General features: G+C 44.3%; 1 protein-coding gene across 1 annotated transcript; it reads left to right on the top strand.

The window, feature by feature from the left end:
• Positions 1 to 6,947: 6,947 nt before the first annotated feature.
• On the top strand, positions 6,948 to 10,213 carry LOC306780836 (voltage-gated potassium channel regulatory subunit KCNG1-like; the record flags this gene model as incomplete). The annotated part of the gene is made up of 2 exons (XM_079273335.1): positions 6,948 to 7,721; positions 9,362 to 10,213. The coding sequence occupies 2 exons, from the start codon at positions 6,948 to 6,950 to the stop codon at positions 10,133 to 10,135; spliced, it is 1,548 nt and encodes a 515-aa protein (XP_079129461.1). The 3' UTR covers positions 10,136 to 10,213.
• Positions 10,214 to 15,833: the final 5,620 nt, after the last annotated feature.

Raw genomic sequence — 15,833 nt, 5'->3', positions numbered from 1 at the left:
AGCAGTGTATTTTTGGATAAACATGACGAACACACAGAGAAGAGGATTAGAAGAATATTAGGAACACATATATATATTATTTAAGTATTAAATAAATGTTTCCTTCAAAAGATTTATGATTGATTCATGATTTAAAAGATGAATGAAACATTACATGGTCACAGAATATCAAATGGAAGTCTTAAGTTACGAAAGAAACCCACAATAAAGCATTCGAGCATAACAATGACGTAATTCCAATATGTGAAATGTGCATTTGACAAAAAAATACAGCTGAAGAGCACGGTGTCCTCATGATCCAACAACATAGTGATGTTTCTCATCGTTGATCGTTGACGTTTTAATGGATTTGTTGATGTCGTGCTAACCAGTGTCACGTCAGTAAAGATGCTCTCTGCTTTCGTTCAGTCCCAAAGGTTAAATAATAATAATAAAAAGTCCACACTTGGTAGACATCCAATCCCATTGACAGCATGCATGGTGTCATAACACACATGCAGAAGGACAACAATACAGCAATCAGTGGTGCAAAGTCACAATTTTTACTTTTTGGATTAAAATTCCACACATTCTATGACAGAGTTAAGAGATTGATTTGCTTATTTGAGTGTCATGTAGACTTAAAAGACACAAATCATATTATAAAAGAGGTACAGGAATTCAAAAACATTACATTTACACAATACGAGTGTGCTATTATGAGGAATACTGTGTACTCCTCTTCACATCGGGAGAGACTCATTGAATGAAAGTGAGAACATATTGTTACATTAGTGATCAAGACGGTCTCATTGAATAGCCTAAATGTGACTGATTTTGTTGAAGAGAGTTCAGAGATCTATTCATTTGAAGGATGTTGTACGATCAAAAGCCACCGGCAATCTAAAAAAGTGAACACATTCAGGAATGTGTCGGCCTGTTGATCAACTGGAAGGAACTATAGATCGAGAGAAGGATGTTGTTGGTTTGTGACTCAGAAGAATGTGTAGATTGCGTTATCTAAGGACCTTTTTTATTCTTTTTATGAGTTTGTGTCAGACAAGATGACAATTTTATACCAGTAATGGCAGCAGCAAAGAGTGCAAACTGCCAAGTAAGATAAAGAACTATTGAGTCACACTCCAGTCACTGATGGATTTAATCCTGACGAACAAAGTGTGCTACGTAAAACTATGTATGAACCAGTGAAATACACAAACCTTTTATTTTTATTGATGAAATCATTTGAATACAATATACTGTGCACAGATGCAGGTAAAACCATCGTCTTAAACTTACATTATCAAATCAATCATCAATATAATCATCAAAACTATTTCAAACTGTACAGTTGGCGCTCATTCAGTGAATAACTTTTTGTATTGAAATCAGTGTAGTTGAACCGCAGTTAATCATGTGTAACTTCAGAGGTGACTCGTGCTGAATCGTCTATCACAGCAAACTGATCAGCTGAAAGGTTTCTTTCCTGTGTGGGTTCTCATGTGTCTCTGTAAAGTTGAACGCCGGTTAAAAGATTTCTTACAGACTGAGCAGCTGAAAGGCTTTTCTCCTGTGTGGGTTCTCATGTGGCTCTGTAAATGTGAACGCATGTTAAAATATTTCTTACAGACTGAGCAGCTGAAAGGTTTTTCTCCTGTGTGGGTTGTCATGTGTCTCTGTAAATGTGAACGCTGGTTAAAAGATTTCTTACAGACTGAGCAGCTGAAAGGTTTTTCTCCTGTGTGGGTTCTCATGTGGCTCTGTAAAGTTGAACGCTTATTAAAAGATTTCTTACAGACTGAGCAGCTGAAAGGTTTTTCTCCTGTGTGGGTTCTCATGTGGCTCTGTAAATGTGAATGCTGGTTAAAAGATTTCTTACAGACTGAGCAGCTGAAAGGTTTTTCTCCTGTGTGGGTTCTCATGTGTATCTTCAGAGTTCCCCTCCGGCCAAATGTTTTCTCACACTCAGAGCATCTAAAATGTTTTTCACCAGCGCTACATCTTGAATCAGTGACACGGACTTCATCAGGTTTCACATAGTTTAAACCTGACTGAGGTTCTCTGGTCTTCTTCCCATCACCACCCTCATCAGTGTCAGAAGAGTCTCCAGTCTTCTCATCAGTATCTGGTTCTGGATATCTATCTGGATCCAAGTTCCTGTCTGGTTCTGGTCCTCCACAGTCTTCTCCATCAGCTTCTGTTCCCATCTGTTCAGTTTGCCTTTGATGAAGCTGTGAGGACTGAGCTTCCTCTTCTTCATCTTCACTCTTCACAGGAGTGAATGAGAACTTGACATCAGCCTCCTCCAGACCTTGAAGCTGCTCTCCTTCCTGACTGGTGCAGAGTTCCTCCTGTTCTTCTTTAATGTGTGAGGGCTCTGGGTCCTCCTGGTCCAGACTGGAGCTCCACTCCTGCTGCTCAGAGGGAACCTCTTCTTTAACCAACAACAGCTGCTGGACGTCTGCAGGAAAACAGTAAACACACACAGAGGGGTTACAAAGACATTTTAGAATTGAGCAAATAGTCTCCTGGACATACACTTCCAGAGTATCACTAGAACCAGATAATACAATAATGTAATCAACTTATGTGACCATGAACATATGAACCATTTTAAGCTGCCAAATCCATGTGGTGTTATCAAAGAGAACAAACTTGTACTTTAAGTTGAAACATTTCCTGTCATCTAGAAGCTGAGAGAACAAATCAGCATACCTGCAAACTCATAAGAGGTGAAAGAGGTGCCAAGCACCTGCTGTTCCTGCAGGTTGCTACACAATATCCCACCGACTAACCCGATTCACAACACAACTAGTTATCAGTTTTAAGCTACCGCCTGCGTGTCAGAGCTCCCTCTTTGTACGGGGAGCGCGTGAGTGCCTCACCCGGAGATTCAAACCTTTGCTCTATGACACACGCAACACTATTGCAAATGAGCACACACACACACGCACATAATACTGTTATGTTCAAAATTTCTCAAACAAAAGGTAAAGGAAAAAGCCCCCCTCCTTGTTCCAGAGGAGAAGAAGCATGCAGAGGAGAAGACGCAGCCCCCCCCCCCCTGCTCTCTTTCTTCCATCATTAAGCAGGGCAGAATCAGCTGGTTGAAGTTTAAATCAAAAGGAATTTAATATATTACGAACAAAAGAAAATGCAGTTACAAACTGAATTACACTATCAGTAGTAATACTTCATGAAATAGAGGCCCCATCCGCACCACACGACAGACTGGTGTGTCCACCTCATGGACACGTTTGCAGGTATTAAATCAGGAGAAGAAGAAAACTACGAACTGCAACAGAGTCTCACTCCAAACTACATTAAAAGTTATCAGCCGGAGCATGAACAGTGTTTGAGAGAAGAAATAAAGTGAACCCACGTGCTCTTTGTATCCGAATTTCCGGGTTGAGAACAGCGTCCAGAAGTTCCCGTTGTCGCTTATTCGCCTCTTTTGAACGAGAGAGTTCCTCCTCGTACTCTGCTATCGTTCTTTCAAACATACCAATTATCTCTTCATCACCCGCAGTTAGTCGCTGGTTGAGTAAATATCTCAACATGTCTACTTTAGACATTTTCACTAAACCACAGAAAGTTTTCCTCCAGACGAACTCCGTTAAAAACACCGTTTACTCTCATTAAACTCTGACTAGCGCTGTGTTGGTCACTTCCGTCCCCGTCCGTCTGTTTCCAGGTAGCATGCTAAGCTAACTTCAATAGCTTTATAGGCCACCAGGAGATTAGTCTTCTTCTTCTTCTTCTTTCACTTTAATGGCGGACTACAAACCAATGTTTAAGGCGCCACCTACTGGACCGGAGTGTGTAACATCATGACTTTATGACAGTTATCATTTAAACACAATAACAATGTCATTTATAAATATAATGAAACAATTAGAAAATAAACTTCATATTGCAGTCATATTCTGGCCTTTTAACCCGTTCCATTCAAAATATTAAATAAAGCCCTTTTAAGCTGAACTTGTTTGTCCCCTGTCTCTAAGCCTTTGATGCTCCACTCCCTTCCTGTATCTACCACTCTGTTCTTCAGTCTCTCTCTTTCCACCCTGAACTTCTTCCACTCTATCAGCACATGTTCAACAGATACAAATCCATTCAGACAGGTTCTACGAGGAACATCCGGTTCCGCTGCAACTTGGTGGGTAACAAAAGCCCCTTAAACTAATAAAATAGTATGTCATTACTCCTATCTTCAGTGACCTTCCATCTGGTACATATGTAACAGTTGTGGGTCATGGAACGAGACGACTCAAGTGATTGTTTTCCAACATTTATTTATTGAAGACAAAATATCACCAATGAATTGCCTTCAGACCGTTTTCTGCCCCTCTGCTCCCTCAGCAACGTGTGATTTAATTCATTTTCTTCAAATACACACCGACCAATCAGAGCTCGGGACGTGGACCTTTAATGAATATTATAATCACAGTTTAAACTGACAAATGCAAAAAAAAAGACAGCTGGCAATAAATCTCAGACTGTGTGAATTAGTAAATTAACTGATTTATGACATCACTGCTTCATTAAGAGCACGATAGATCTGACGATAAGTACAATGGTATTTACTGTTTTTCCCACTTTCCCAGAAAAGAACAACCCAATATTGCAGCAAAAAAGAGGCCAAAAGTGAGTGTAAACCCGTATTCCTGCAGCTCGTGCTGGTACGTGAGACATGATACCTCCTTTGAACAGCAGATGGCGGCATTGTGTCACAAGAGTACAAAGTGTGATTTTTACCCACAAAAATGATGCACAAAACAGGTTATGTATTTTTGCTCTCGTTCATTTTATTTTAAATCGCCTACATTAAGGCTGCAGTCGCAGGACAGGGCTCACGTTTGAAGTCAGCAGTTTTGAAAAAAAAAAAAAAGACTTTCAAATGAAAACGGATGCAAGCTGACTTAAATGTTCGGCACAGACACAATCGCGGTCTACAACGTTGCAGTTTTTCTCGATTGCTAAGACACATTTCTTGAAACGGTCACCCATTCTCTCAAAACTGTAAACACAAAACCTCATCTTCAAGCACTATTTACAAAACCTCTGAATCCTCTTGCAAAATGAAACTTTCGCCTCAAAACAGTTTTACCTGTGCTCAAAATCAAACACTGCTCTCAAATCACAAACAAAGTGATCAAAATAATATACACTGTCAAGCAGTCAGTAAACAATACACCAATGAACAGAAAACACATTGTTCAAAACATATAGTTCTCAGGGAGAAGTAGATTTTTAATCTCAAAACAAATTTCATATGAACGAAAACATGTTCTATTACAGTAGCTCAAAATTGATCAGAAATTACTACCATGTTTGCTCTTTGCAATTTCTTTTGTTCTTCCTCCTCCTTGTACCCCTATTTGTACAGTACTGTACCCTGCAGCTCACAAACGTGTCCTTTGTCTCTGTGACACTGTAATTCTTGTTCTTTCTTGATATGAACCTGCAACCAGTCAAAATCTATTGAGCAGTCAGTGCTGTTACTGTAACAAATAGAAAGCACGGTGTTCAAGGCCATACAATTTGTTTATTGTACATTATACAGCCTACAATGTACTGTAGGCCTACTACAGTATACAATACTACAGTAAAAGGGACAAAAATCAAAGGAGTCAACATGTCATCAATGTGCTTCTTCTTGTCTTTGGGCTGGGTCAGGCCAGAGCACTTTGTTGACATCACAAGCAATATTTTCTCTCCTGACATGATTCCTCACCTATATCACCACAGGCTAATTCCATGGCTTGCAGCAGATTGACTCTGGTGTAGGGTTGTCTATCATACACTTTCCATCTCCATGAGGAGAAAAACTCCTCAAATCGCATTCAGGAAAGGAGAGTATGGAGGGAGGTACAAGGTCATAAACTGACCATTGATGTTAAACCATTCCCTTACCTGAGCAGATCGGTGGAAACTGACATTGTCCAGCACTATCACATAGGTGGGAATGGGATTCTCATTTAGCTCCTGACCCTGCTGCTCAAATAAAATATCTCTTAGATTGGCCAGAAATCTTAGAAGATGCTGGGTGTTATATGGCCCGAGTGTAACATGGTGATGTAGAACACTATGGTTGCTGATAGCAGCACAGATTGTGACATTGCCACCTCGTTGACCAGGGACTTCAACAATGGCCCGCTGTCCAATCACGTTTCGGCCTCTCCTTCTCCTCTTTGTCAGATTGAAGCCTGCTTCATCGACAAAGATTAACTCATGGGGTCTGTCCAAGGATTCCAAGTCAAATATTGTCTGTGTAGGAATACAATATAATGTATGTAGAATTTAGTAAGTTGTACAGAGACAGTGCTATATTGTAGAGTTCAATTAGGCCTACTGTATGCACTTCTGATTCACATACATTGTATGTACTGAAGAGTAATGTCATTCACATAGTATGTGGCAGTACTGTAGACAATCTGGATTCCAGTAAATGTGTCTGAATGTACACTTACTTGCACATGCTGAGCTCGCACTTCTTTCACCCTTGGTGAGTTGCGCTCAAAAGGTACTCTGTATACTTGTTTCATTCGTATCCTGTTACGATGGAGAACACTCCATCGTCAATTGTGGAAATGCTCACACTGTCGATTCCCTGGAAGTGTGTGTTGTCTTGTATCACTCGTTCCTGGATTTCTCTGAGTCGTATTAAATGATCTTGAAGGACCATGCCCACTATAACGGTCCGTGGTATTACTCATCCTTAAGTAAAAGGGATGTCAATGTTTATAGTGGCATAACAGTGTCAGTATTGCTCCGACTCTTCACACAGTCCCTATGAGTTTAAGTAGGTTTTAAGTACATCAAAGCCATAAACGTCCGTTTAATACATTTTTAAAATACAAATGCCCTTCTGTATAAGACTAATCTGTTCATTCTCTGTTTCCCCTCTGAAGGTGACAGTGTGATGGTGGCAGGCTGAGCACAGGGATGTGAGTGGACCAGTAAAGATGACCCTGTTGGCGGGTGATGGCTCCGACTATGACTACAGTGCCCTGAGCTGTGCCTCTGATTCCTCCTTTGAGCCGCCTCCCCTACATGAAGAGGAGGCTCAAAAGGGGGCCTTCTACAAGAGGGCGCAGCGTGCCCCTGAGCTCAGCTCCATCCATGGCGACACCCTGCTGTCCAGCGCCCGTAAACTCCACGCCATCATCAATGTGGGTGGCCTGCGTTACCAGCTGCCCTGGACCACCTTAGAGGACTTCCCCTTGTCTCGTCTGGGCCAGCTGCACCTCTGCAGCAGCTTTGACGAGATCATGCGTGTTTGTGATGACTATGACGTTGCGCACAACGAGTTCTTCTTCGACCGCAGCCCCTGTGCCTTCCGTACCATCCTGACCTTCCTGCGGGCGGGTAAGCTGCGGTCCCTCAGGGAGATGTGCGCCCTCTCCTTCAGGGAGGAGCTGCTCTACTGGGGGGTCCCCGAGGAGAGCATGGAGTGGTGCTGTCGCCGGCGTCTGCTGCAGCGCGTGGAGGAGTTTGAAGCGATGGAGAGAGCGGAGGAGGAGGAGGAACTCCTGGAGGATCTGCTGGATTCGGACAGTGGACACGCAGCAGAGTCCAGACTCAATCGGTACATGGGCAAGCTAAGAGACATGGTGGAGAGGCCTCACTCAGGCCTGCCGGGGAAGATCTTTGCTTGTCTGTCAGTGATGTTTGTCACCATCACTGCCGTCAACCTATCCATCAGCACCATGCCCGCCATGAGGGAAGAGGAGGAGGCGGTGAGTAGGCTCATGACTTTGACATAACACAAAAAAAGTTACTAAGTACAAAACATGTTGTTGTCAGAGTCAAGTGTTGTCATGTCAGAGAGGAGAAGTAAAAGTGAAGACATGGCCCAACACAACTTCATTGTCTGTTGTGAGTCTGTCATAAAGTCACACCAAAGTATAGACAGTGAACATTTGAACCCCACACTGGTGAGATTGGCTTTGAAAATTTACATGTTATTCTGAAAAGCAGTCATTAGAACATTCTAATGACGGCATGTCTCATCTGTCATGTCGTTTAAAACAGCCTGCTGCTTAGAAAGCAGGTTGTTTTGCCATTGAAGAAAACAAAATTGGATTTGAAGACGTCTCAATCTGCTTTCATATTTTTGTTTGACTTCAATCACAACCATAATTAGCACACTGGCCTCTTCAGTCAAATATAAAGGACAATATTTGAGTCACACACAATATTTTCTTGCAGAGTAAAGGAACATCAGTTTTTTAATTAAAATGAATCAATCTATCTTTTGTAGAAATACCTACTTTGGATGGAAGTGGAGAGCAGCTTCCACCACTTTGCTTTCCATTTAAAAGAAATGTTTTAGTCGTTTTTAAATGTTCTACCTTTACTTCTTGTACGCACTCAGGAAATCAAGTACAGATACTGCATGTGGGGTACTGTCAGTGGGCGGAGAGCGAAACCAAAAGCTCAACGGTTTTTATTTGAGATACTGCTAAACGTATATGTCATGCTGCTGACTCACCTTTCAGATCCAGTAGTTACTTTAATCTTGGACTGTCACTCTTTACGTTTCATTTATCGTGTGGGTGCTCCAGTGCATTAAGCGCTTTAAACGTGGGACGAGTTTTAACATCATCTCTTGTACAGTCATTAAGTCAATCATCAGGCAATGTTCTGGGAAAATGTAACCGGGATAATGAAAACGAAATGAAAGAAATACAACGACTGCACTGATGAAGTTCCAGTGTTCTATTCGACCTGACACACTTGTATTTGAACCTGCTATGCTCGGTGTATGTTTCAATCACGCTTTTTAATTGAAAGTGCCAGTAATTGCATTCTAACAACTCCGACGCCTCTGATTAAAAGTGTGTAAGTGTTCCTCTCTCGGAGTGAGAGACGGGTTTACTTGTTGAGTTGTCAGGTGCTTGTATGGGTCTACTCAAACCATCTCCTCCTCTGTGGGAGTGTGTTTCACAATGATATTTCTCCCTGATATGGACTGCGTTCAAAGGCTCCGTGCCATGTGCTTTGAAATGCTTTGAGCCTTCTCAGCCACGCACTGATTCAGCATCATCACCGTGTCACACAAAACACAAAGCTTTCCAAAAAAAAGCTTAAAACATAGATGATAAAGAAGGACCATTTTTGAGGTTACAGTTGCTCTGTTTTCATGGCTCGACTCATACATTAAATCATAACTGGCATAGCTTCGTCTATGATGAGCAAATCTCTTTCCTTTCTTTGTTTTGTTTGTTGGAGAAACATTGTGCATGTTGTGTGCAATGCTGCAGCCTCCCAGAGTCCTTCGCTCCTTCATTTCACATAGAAGTGGTTCCCTCTAGTGACTACAGCTACCACTCGCACATGCTGATGATGACCATGCTAACTCAAGTGTCTTTACCAGGGCAAATGTTCCCAGATGTGCTACAACATCTTCATAGTGGAGACGGTGTGCGTGGCCTGGTTCTCCCTGGAGTTCACCCTGCGCTTCATTCAAGACCGCAGCAAGCTGGCCTTCCTCAGGCAGCCGCTGAACCTGATAGACGTGGTGGCCATCCTGCCGTACTACATCACCCTGGTGGTGGACAGCACCTCCAAAGAAAAGAAGGGCTCCGGCAACAGCTACTTGGACAAGGTGGGACTGGTGCTGCGCGTCCTGAGAGCCCTGCGGATCCTCTATGTCATGCGGCTGGCTCGCCATTCGTTGGGCCTGCAGACTCTGGGCCTGACCGCACGCCGCTGCACGCGGGAGTTTGGACTGCTCCTCCTCTTCCTGTGCGTGGCCATAGCGCTGTATTCGCCCTTGCTGTACTTGATTGAGAATGAAATGGCCCCCACGCAGGAGTTCACCAGCATCCCTGCTACCTACTGGTGGGCCGTCATCACGATGACGACCGTGGGCTACGGGGACATGGTGCCGAGGAGCATCCCAGGCCAGGTGGTGGCTCTGAGCAGCATCCTGAGCGGGATCCTCCTCATGGCCTTCCCCGTCACCTCCATCTTCCACACCTTCTCGCGGTCCTACGTGGAGCTGAAGCAGGAGCAGCAGAGGGTGCTGCAGAGGAGGACGCACTTCCTGCTGCGGAGCCGCATGGCCGGCCTGGGCAGCAACCTCTCCTTGGAGAGTGACATGCTCTTCCCCATAGCGTCGACGAACACCAGAGACATGAACGAGTGACACTGTCGGACAGGGAAGGACGTACAAAGTGGGAGTGGGAGAGAAAGAGGAGAAGAAGAGGGAGGCTTCAAAGAAAGACTGGGGGTATGGAGAGGAGAGAGAGACTCTGAAAATAAAGTACAGGAGTGAGGAAGAAGAATTAGAGATGGAAGGGTGGAGAGAGAAGTCTTAAAAACAAGATACAGAGAAAACTGATTTTTTTTTTCTTCCCAGAAATGCAGCCGTGCTGTGTAGCAGTGTACTTTTGGATAAACATGACGAACACACAGAGAAGAGGATTAGAAGAATATTAGGAACACATATATATATTATTTAAGTATTAAATAAATGTTTCCTTCAAAAGATTTATGATTGATTCATGATTTAAAAGATGAATGACACATTACATGGTCACAGAATATCAAATGGAAGTCTTAAGTTACGAAAGAAACCAACAATAAAGCATTCGAGCATAACAATGACGTAATTCCAATATGTGAAATGTGCATTTGACAAAAAAATACAGCTGAAGAGCATGGTGTCCTCATGATCCAACAACATAGTGATGTTTCTCATCGTTGATCGTTGACGTTTTAATGGATTTGTTGATGTCGTGCTAACCAGTGTCACGTCAGTAAAGATGCTCTCTGCTTTCGTTCAGTCCCAAAGGTTAAATAATTAAAAAAAAAAGTCCACACTTGGTAGACATCCAATCCCATTGACAGCATGCATGGTGTCATAACACACATGCAGAAGGACAACAATACAGCAATCAGTGGTGCAAAGTCACAATTTTTACTTTTTGGATTAAAATTCCACACATTCTATGACAGAGTTAAGAGATTGATTTGCTTATTTGAGTGTCATGTAGACTTAAAAGACACAAATCATATTATAAAAGAGGTACAGGAATTCAAAAACATTACATTTACACAATACGAGTGTGCTATTATGAGGAATACTGTGTACTCCTCTTCACATCGGGAGAGACTCATTGAATGAAAGTGAGAACATATTGTTACATTAGTGATCAAAAGACTCATTGAATAGCTTAAATGTGACTGATTTTGTTGAAGAGAGAGTTCAGAGATCTATTCATTTGAAGGATGTTGTACGATCAAAAGCCACCGGCAATCTAAAAAAGTGAACACATTCAGGAATGTGTCGGCCTGTTGATCAACTGGAAGGAACTATAGATCGAGAGAAGGATGTTGTTGGTTTGTGACTCCGAAGAATGTGTAGATTGCGTTATCTAAGGACCTTTTTTATTCTTTTTATGAGTTTGTGTCAGACAAGATGACAATTTTATACCAGTAATGGCAGCAGCAAAGAGTGCAAACTGCCAAGTAAGATAAAGAACTATTGAGTCACACTCCAGTCACTGATGGATTTAATCCTGACGAACAAAGTGTGCTACGTAAAACTATGTATGAACCAGTGAAATACACAAACCTTTTATTTTTATTGATGAAATCATTTGAATACAATATACTGTGCACAGATGCAGGTAAAACCATCGTCTTAAATTTACATTATCAAATCAATCATCAATATAATCATCAAAACTATTTCAAACTGTACAGTTGGCGCTCATTCAGTGAATAACTTTTTGTATTGAAATCAGTGTAGTTGAACCGCGGTTAATCATGTGTAACTTCAGAGGTGACTCGTGCTGAATGCTTTTATCACAAACGGAAACTTTACTGCAACCAGAACAGCTAAAGGGGATTGTTTCCTGTGTGGGTTCTCATGTGGTACTGTAAATGTGAACGCTGGTTAAAAGATTTCTTACAGACTGAGCAGCTGAAAGGCTTTTCTCCTGTGTGGGTTCTCATGTGGTTCTGTAAAGTTGAACTCTGGTTAAAAGATTTCTTACAGACTGAGCAGCTGAAAGGTTTTTCTCCTGTGTGGGTTCTCATGTGTCTCTGTAAAGTTGAACGCTCATTAAAAGATTTCTTACAGACTGAGCAGCTGAAAGGTTTTTCTCCTGTGTGGGTTCTCATGTGTCTCTGTAAATGTGAACGCCGGTTAAAAGATTTCTTACAGACTGAGCAGCTGAAAGGTTTTTCTCCTGTGTGGGTTCTCATGTGTCTCTGTAAAGTTGAACGCTCATTAAAAGATTTCTTACAGACTGAGCAGCTGAAAGGTTTTTCTCCTGTGTGGGTTCTCATGTGTGTCTGTAAATGTGAACGCATGTTAAAAGATTTCTTACAGACTGAGCAGCTGAAAGGTTTTTCTCCTGTGTGGGTTCTCATGTGTATCTTCAGAGTTCCCCTCCGGCCAAATGTTTTCTCACACTCAGAGCATCTAAAATGTTTTTCACCAGCGCTACATCTTGAATCAGTGACACGGACTTCATCAGGTTTCACATAGTTTAAACCTGACTGAGGTTCTCTGGTCTTCTTCCCATCACCACCCTCATCAGTGTCAGAAGAGTCTCCAGTCTTCTCATCAGTATCTGGTTCTGGATATCTATCTGGATCCAAGTTCCTGTCTGGTTCTGGTCCTCCACAGTCTTCTCCATCAGCTTCTGTTCCCATCTGTTCAGTTTGCCTTTGATGAAGCTGTGAGGACTGAGCTTCCTCTTCTTCATCTTCACTCTTCACAGGAGTGAATGAGAACTTGACATCAGCCTCCTCCAGACCTTGAAGCTGCTCTCCTTCCTGACTGGTGCAGAGTTCCTCCTGTTCTTCTTTAATGTGTGAGGGCTCTGGGTCCTCCTGGTCCAGACTGGAGCTCCACTCCTGCTGCTCAGAGGGAACCTCTTCTTTAACCAACAACAGCTGCTGGACGTCTGCAGGAAAACAGTAAACACACACAGAGGGGTTACAAAGACATTTTAGAATTGAGCAAATAGTCTCCTGGACATACACTTCCAGAGTATCACTAGAACCAGATAATACAATAATGTAATCAACTTATGTGACCATGAACATATGAACCATTTTAAGCTGCCAAATCCATGTGGTGTTATCAAAGAGAACAAACTTGTACTTTAAGTTGAAACATTTCCTGTCATCTAGAAGCTGAGAGAACAAATCAGCATACCTGCAAACTCATAAGAGGTGAAAGAGGTGCCAAGCACCTGCTGTTCCTGCAGGTTGCTACACAATATCCCACCGAATAACCCGATTCACAACACAACATTATATGATGCTACCGAGCAGACAGAGACATAGTTAGCGGGGGTAAGTCCCGCGGCGGCGGTGTGTGTGTTTACATCAGTGATGCTTGGTGTCGAGACGCTACTGTTGTTAACCAACACTGTTCCCCGCTGGTGGAGTTTATGGTTTTAAAGTGCCGTCCTTTTTACCTGCCGAGGGAGTTTTCAGCCATTCTACTGGTGGCTGTTTATATACCTCCGAGCCCCAACAACAAGGACAGAGAGGAGGCACTCAGTGAACTTTACAGAGCCATCAGTGAGCAACAGACAGCACACCCAGACGGCCTTCTCATCGCTGCTGGAGACTTCAACCATGCTAACCTAAAAACTGTTCTGCCTAAAATATACCAGCATGTTGATTTTCCAACCAGGGAAAACAACAAATTAGACCTAGTCTACACATCGATCAAGGGAGCGTACAAGGCGTCCCCCCTCCCCCACATTGGCCTCTCCGACCACCTCACTGTCTTGCTGGAACCGGCCTACAGAGCAAGGGTAAAGGTTACCAAACCGGTTTCAAAACAGGTACGGGTGTGGCCAGAGGACAGTACTGCTGCACTTCAGGACTGCTTTGGTACTACAGACTGGGTCATGTTCAAGCAGGCAGCCACCTACAACCATCACATTAACATTCAAGAATACACAGAGACAGTCACAGGTTACATCACCAAGTGCATTGATGCTGTAACTACCACCAGAGCCATCACCATCCGAGCCAACCAGAAGCCATGGCTGACAGGGGAGGTCCGCACACTGCTCAAGGCTCGCGACACCGCCTTCAGAGCTGGAGACCCAGCTGGGCTGGGAGCAGCCAGGGCTGACCTGTGCCGTGGCATCAGGAAAGCTAAACGACTGTACACCAGGAAAATCACAGGACATTTCAAAGACAGCAGGGACTCACGGAGCCTGTGGCAGGGCATTAGGACCATAACGGACTACAAACTACCGCCACAGACCTGTGACAGTCACACCTCCCTGCTTAACAACCTCAATGGCTTCTTTGCACGCTTCGAAGCACAGAACAACACACCTGCGCAGAAAACCACCCCCCCCACCGACGACCAGGCTCTGTGCCTGTCCCCAGCCAGTGTGAGGAGCACACTGCTGAGGATTAATACCCGCAAGGCTGCGGGACCTGACAACATTCCTGGTCGTGTGCTGAGGGACTGCGCAGAGGAGCTCACGGATGTCCTCACCGACATCTTTAACACCTCCCTGAGCCAGGCTGTTGTTCCCACGTGCTTCAAGGAAACCACCATCATTCCTGTGCCGAAGAAGTCATCTCCAGTCTGCTTCAACGACTACCGCCCCGTCGCATTGACTTCTACCATCATGAAGTGCTTCGAAAGGCTGGTCATGAAGCAGATCAAATCCACCCTTCCTCCCTCCCTGGACCAGTTTCAGTTTGCTTACCGAACTAAACGGTCCACAGAGGATGCAATCTCCTCCGCTCTACACCCAGCCCTCACACACCTGGACACTAAGAACTCCTACGTCAGAATGCTGTTCATAGATTTCAGCTCAGCATTCAATACAATCATCCCCCAGCAGCTTGTGTGTAAACTTACAGACCTGGGCCTCAGCCCCTCTCTCTGCAACTGGTTGTTGGACTTCCTCACACAGAGACCACAAGCTGTTCGGGTCAACAACAACACTTCGAACACACTAACACTGAGTACGGGGGCCCCCCCAAGGTTGTGTGCTCAGCCCCCTTCTCTTCACCCTGCTGACCCATGACTGTAAACCCAACTACAGCTCCAACCACATCGTGAAGTTCGCTGACGACACTACCGTGGTAGGTCTCATCAGCCACAACGATGAGACTAACTACAGGAAGGAAGTGAACCAGCTGGTCCGTTGGTGCCAAAATAACAATCTCTTCCTCAATGTGGGGAAAACAAAGGAGATTGTTGTTGACTTCAGGAGAACCCACTCCCAACCCCCCCTCCCTCTGACCATCAATGGTGCTGCTGTGGAGCAGGTGAGCAGCACCAAATTCCTGGGTGTGACAATCACAGATGACCTCACCTGGAACAGCAACACCACTGCACTGGCAAAGAAGGCCCAGCAACGCCTGTACTTCATCAGGAAGCTCAAGCGAGCAGGAGCCCCCCCCCCCCATCATGCTCTCATTCTACCGAGGCGCCACTGAGAGCATCCTCAGCAGCTGCATCACGCTGTGGTTCGGAAGCTGCACCGCCTCCAACCGCAAGAGCCTGCAGCGCATTGTGAACTCTGCCCAGAGGATCATCGGAGTCTCACTCCCTACACTACAGGACATTTACAACACCCGCCTCACCCGCAAAGCACTCGGCATTGCAGGTGACCCCACCCACCCCTCCAACAGCCTCTTCAGCCTCCTGCCTTCAGGGAGAAGGTTCCGCAGTCTCCGTTCGAGCTCTACCCGGCTGAGGAACAGCTTCTTCCACCAGGCGGTCAGGATGCTGAACTCTCTCCCTCCCTCTCTCCTCTCGCTCCCCCTCTCTCCCCCCCTGCCATCTCTCCCCTGACCTCTCTACCCTCCCCCTCACCCACCTTTCCCCACTGCCTCAAATG

Source organism: Melanostigma gelatinosum (assembly GCF_949748355.1).
Source record: "Melanostigma gelatinosum genome assembly, chromosome: 8".
Lineage (NCBI taxonomy): Eukaryota > Metazoa > Chordata > Actinopteri > Perciformes > Zoarcidae > Melanostigma > Melanostigma gelatinosum.
This window is presented reverse-complemented; position numbering and strand designations above follow the sequence as displayed.